Raw genomic sequence first — 4,883 nt, 5'->3', positions numbered from 1 at the left:
CTATGCCCCCACGGTCAGTTATTGTTGGAAAAAAAAAAAAAAAAAAAAAAAAAAAATCACATCAGGATTAGCGTTCTCATCTCTTTCTCGTGGTGGTCTTTGATACCGGGTGAAAACATGACCGAAAGAACAAGATCCCAGATTTGTTGCTCCGACTGTTGCCCGTGCGACCAGTTCCCCGGATAAGCGGACGATGATAGATGAATGAATATTGATTTAAAGGCTAGGTGAAATTGTGGTGTGAAGGTGAAATAAGAAAACCAAAAAAAAAAAAAAAAAAAAAACAAATAATTGAATCAGTGCAGCCTCCCTCGGGAGGTGCTCGGGTCCTGTCCCTCTGGGAAGAGACCTGGACACGCTGGAGCGACTATGTCAGCTCAGCTGGCCTGGGAGCGCCTTGGGGTCCCCCCAGAAGAGGAAGGGACCGGAGGAAGTGTCTGGGGAGAGGGAAGGCTGGGTGTCCCTGCTCAGACTGTTGCCCCCGCGACCCGGCCCAGGATAAGCGGACGATGATGGATGGATGGATATTTTTATGTATTTGATGCTTTAATTTGTTGTTAAGACTGAATCATTTCATCATCAATCAGTGTTTCACAGCATTTTTTGTGCCATGGCACAAATCATCAGGAAAAACCCCACGGCCCCCCACCAAACAGAAATCTCACAAAAAGTATATGTAATGAAATATAATAATCTTCTAGTTTAAATGACCATATAATTTACTAAAATGTCGGCCTTTTTAGTTGTAGACAACACTGATATACTGGCAGGAATTAAAGAAAGACACAAAGATCTTCTTCAACAGCTCTGATTCTCTTTTTTTTTTAGTTTTCATAGCCATCTGCTGCCACCTAGAGGACTTAATTGCTTTGCTTGTCACGCAATGACGAACAAAGGAAATGTATTTGTAATAAATAATCATTTTCGGACCAATTAAGTGAAATTGGATAATTTTCCACGGCACACCTAATGATCTCTCACGGAACACTAGTGTGCCATAGCACAGTGGTTGGGAATCACTGGATTAAATTATTAAAATTTAAGATATGTGAAAAAAAAAAACAACTAAATGTGATCTCTGCTTTTAACCTATCACCAAAGTGAACAGTGAGCAGCTTTAAGCGCCCAGGGAGCAGTGTGTGGGGACGGTGCTTTGCTCAGAGAACCAAGCAGCTGGTAGACTCAAATCTGAAGCCTTCCGGACCCATGTCCGCTTCCTTAACCACTGTTTTAACATTAACAAGGAAAACAGTTTTATGAAGGTTGTTACAACCACTTCAGTTTTTACTTCACTCTGCGATCCGAATTCAGACAACAGGTTGATGATTTTATTTATTTATTTATTTTAAGTAAACCAACACAGGAAATTTTCCCCTTGTTTCCCCAGTTTGGTGTCAGTGGCCTGACAAGTTTCTTGGAGTTCACAGACAATGGTACCAACCCCAACATCGTTTTCGAAATCCTTGGAACGAATTATGGAGAAGACAGAGGAAGAGGAGTCAGTAGGGTAAGTGTTTAAAACAGAACCCCCATATGGGGTACCATTGGTGGGAAATAATTTTTTTCCTACACATTGATGGGATGTGGCGCTTTGGCCCAGAGGTAATGTCTCTGTCATTGGTGTGGAGCCCCAGGGTTCACCTCCTGGGCAAGTTCGAATCCCAGTTAGGGCAGTAGGTACCAGTGGACTCACCACCCGCAGGAAGGTTCAGGGGGGCTGGTACGGTGCAGTGTGATTTGGGTGGCGGTCATGGTAACAGATAAGCGGATGAAAATGGATGGATGGATGGATATTGATATGATTTACATAATTCCTACATTGACAAGGGAACTTCAGTGCACCTGCACTTGTCATCATTTACATCTCATTCTTATTCAGGTATTCCTTCCCTCCTGGCTGTAACAGCTATTGCCATCGTGGTTTTATTCATATAGATTTGTCTCAGAAAGATTTCTTTCTCCACTGTCACCACAAAGTCATTGGTGAACTATCCTTTAGAAACCGGAAACGATTGGGGCTATTTATTTACACTCTGAATGGTCAACTCAATCAGAGAAAGTCAGAGTACCTCACCTGCCTCAGATGTTCATAATGTAATAATAATAATGTTAAAGTATTAAATATAGAATGAATGGAATTCAATATTTAAATTTGTTTTGAATTGCATTCAGTATTTAATTATGTGCTTAAATTCACAGGTGAGACCACTGCTTTATAAAATAGGAATGTAAAAAAGTGGAACTATTTGGAGCTGAGGTAAAAAAAAAAAAAGTGCAGAACAGGGTCAGCTTTACCCTACACCTTGACCCCTGGAGGGTGGAAGTGGTTTTGGATTTTAGAAACGTAACATCTGCTTCTCCCCTTATTTCGTCCATTGGTTATTTATTCAAACACAAGCCTTTAATGCTGTAAGGCTAATTTGACCTCTCTATTTCTTTACACTTGTTAGTGCTTAATTTTGCCTCGGAAAGTTCTAATGTACCAACACTGTGACTCACATTGAACACGTACAGTATGCAAAAAACGCACACTACTGCCTCCGGGCGTTAACCTGGTCGTCCTCTTAACGATAACATTTTCCTTAAAACCAGCAAGTAAATGTGGGTGACAAACCCCTGCCACTGCTAACCACAGTGTGGACAGTGTGTATTTTGTTGTATTGTATTATAATCTTAGTCCTGTGTACTGTGTTTAGAGAGTAAGACTAGAAATGACAGATGGGAGAATAGAGGGAATACAGAATACAGAAGTGGAAAAAGAATCAGGTCAAAGATTAGTCACCCAGGAAAACCGAGACACTGCAGTCAAGTTCACCCGAAAAGTCATGCTGGTTCTTCTTTTCTGTTAGACACACACCGGTCCCCCCCCCCCCTCCTCGTTGTCCATCCATTTGTCTTTATTGACTCTTCTCTTTTTCGCTCCGATAAACAGTCACACTGCCAATCTTTCTAGTCCCCTCATCTGGCAGTGCCTCAGGCAATTAAAGCTAGCACAGATTCTGACATTTTGGGGGCATGGGTTAATCTTTTAATTCGCCTTTGTTTTCTACCTTTCCTTTTTATTTTTCTCTGCACTGACATGAACCCCATCGCTGGGGTCACAGCACTAGTTTTTGTTGTTGCTGCCACTGTTAAAAAAAAAAAATGTTTTGCAGAAGCCAAAACAGCCTTCAACCTAAAGATGTGTGAAAACGATTCTTTGGCCTGTGTTTTGGTTTTGTATTAGGATGAGTAAATGGGACTTTTTAAGCTGACAATGAAGGTAATTTAAGTGCACAGAGTTTTGCTGTCATCTCCAGTGCTTTTGAGGGGATAAACATGCCAGAAGTGTGCCAGATGGTAGTGTGCATGTGTTTCTGCAGGAAAGATTTTAGGTCCAGCACATTCAGGGAATCTCTGGTTTCTTCCCATTCCAAAAACATAAGCGTTTGAATTACCTTATGTTCCAAATACATCAAGATTAAATGAGCTTTAAAGCAATCAGTGACTGTAATGATTATGATTTATTTTTTTATAAGTTAGGCAAATACACAGATTAAGACAATCCTCCATTTATTATTATTATTATTATTATACTAGTAGTTGTATTGTTATTCTTACTATTGTATTGTTCTTGTTTTAATTTTGGTCCCATAGTAAAGCGGTTCATATGCACCGTACATTTACAGTGGGGGAAATACGTATTTGGCCCCTTGCTGATTTTGCAGGTTTGCCCACTTACAAAGAATGCAATGATCTATAATTTTAATCATATGTATATTCTAACAGTGAGAGACAGAACCCTAAAGAAAATTCCAGAAGGGGAAAGGGGACTCTCAAGAACAGGCTTGATCTGGGAAACATGAAAAGTGGGGTGAACTCTCATATTACGAGGTGGTCTTAATCGGACGGCAGCTGGATTGATTATTCTTAGGGAATGGACCAACAAATCTGGGGGCTAACTTCTTGGAATCTGACTGAAGGGGCAGATTCTTGGTGGAGAGCCACACCCTCTGGCCTACGGTGTAGGAGGGTGCCTTAGCGGTGGCGGTTTGCATAGTGAGTGTATCGTTCTCTGGCCCTTAACAGGGCAGTCTGAGCTCGGGCCCAGGTTCTCCTACACTGCCGAACGAATGACTGAACAGATGGACAGGTGACCTCCCTCTCCAACGAAGGAAAGAAGGGGGGTTAATACCCGTAGACACATTGGAAGGGAGAGAGTCCTGTGGCCGAACTGGTGTTGTAAGCATATTCCACCCACAGAAGACATTCAGACCAGGTGGCGGGATGTTCGGACGTAAGGCAGCAGAAGGTCGTCTCGAGAATCTGGTTCACCCTCTCAGCCTGCCCATTAGACTGGAACCCAGAGGACAGACTCACTGTGGCACCAATCAGTGAACAAAACTCCCTCCAGAACACTGAAGTGAACTGTGACCTTGGTCTGAGACCACATCCAGAGGGAGTCCATGAATTCTGAAAACGTGGGTAAGGACAAGCTGTGCCGTCTCCTTGGCTGAAGGAAGCTTGGGCAATGCAACAAAATGGGCCATCTTGCTGAACTTGTCCACAATGGTAATGTCAAGACTTTGGTGGTTATTTAAAGCGCTTCATTTTATTTTGGAAAGTCAGTGTTGCTTCCTGTGCAGTTGTTCACGGCAGGTGTATTCAGGATTTAACGGAAGCACATAGCCCATTGGTAAGTTGTTAGTAGCTAAACTATATAATGTATGATTTAATAGTATAATGTGTTGCACTGTCAAGCTAACTTAAAAATGTGATGTTAAAATATGTTTGTTATTTAGCACTCATGGTTGGCGCTAGTTCGCGGTTAGCGCGTTAGCTCGCCGTTGGCACGCTAGCTCCCGTTAGCATCGCCGCTAGCCCTATTAATATACTTGGTTTAC

At 42.1% G+C, this 4,883-nt stretch overlaps 1 protein-coding gene across 1 annotated transcript in view; it reads left to right on the top strand.

The window, feature by feature from the left end:
* LOC103397228 (glutamate receptor ionotropic, delta-2-like) overlaps nucleotides 1-4,883 on the top strand; it is a 248,451-nt gene that overhangs the window by 156,320 nt on the left and 87,248 nt on the right. Inside the window, exon 8 of the mRNA XM_008335445.3 lies at nucleotides 1,388-1,507. Within this exon, the coding sequence (XP_008333667.1) occupies nucleotides 1,388-1,507 (120 nt within the window). The remainder of the gene's footprint in view (nucleotides 1-1,387; nucleotides 1,508-4,883) is intronic.

This window comes from Cynoglossus semilaevis, chromosome W (genome assembly GCF_000523025.1).
Source record: "Cynoglossus semilaevis isolate Cse_v1.0 chromosome W, Cse_v1.0, whole genome shotgun sequence".
Taxonomy (NCBI): Eukaryota; Metazoa; Chordata; class Actinopteri; order Pleuronectiformes; family Cynoglossidae; genus Cynoglossus; species Cynoglossus semilaevis.
Note: the sequence above shows the minus strand (reverse complement) of the source record. Positions and strands in the feature narration are given on the sequence as shown.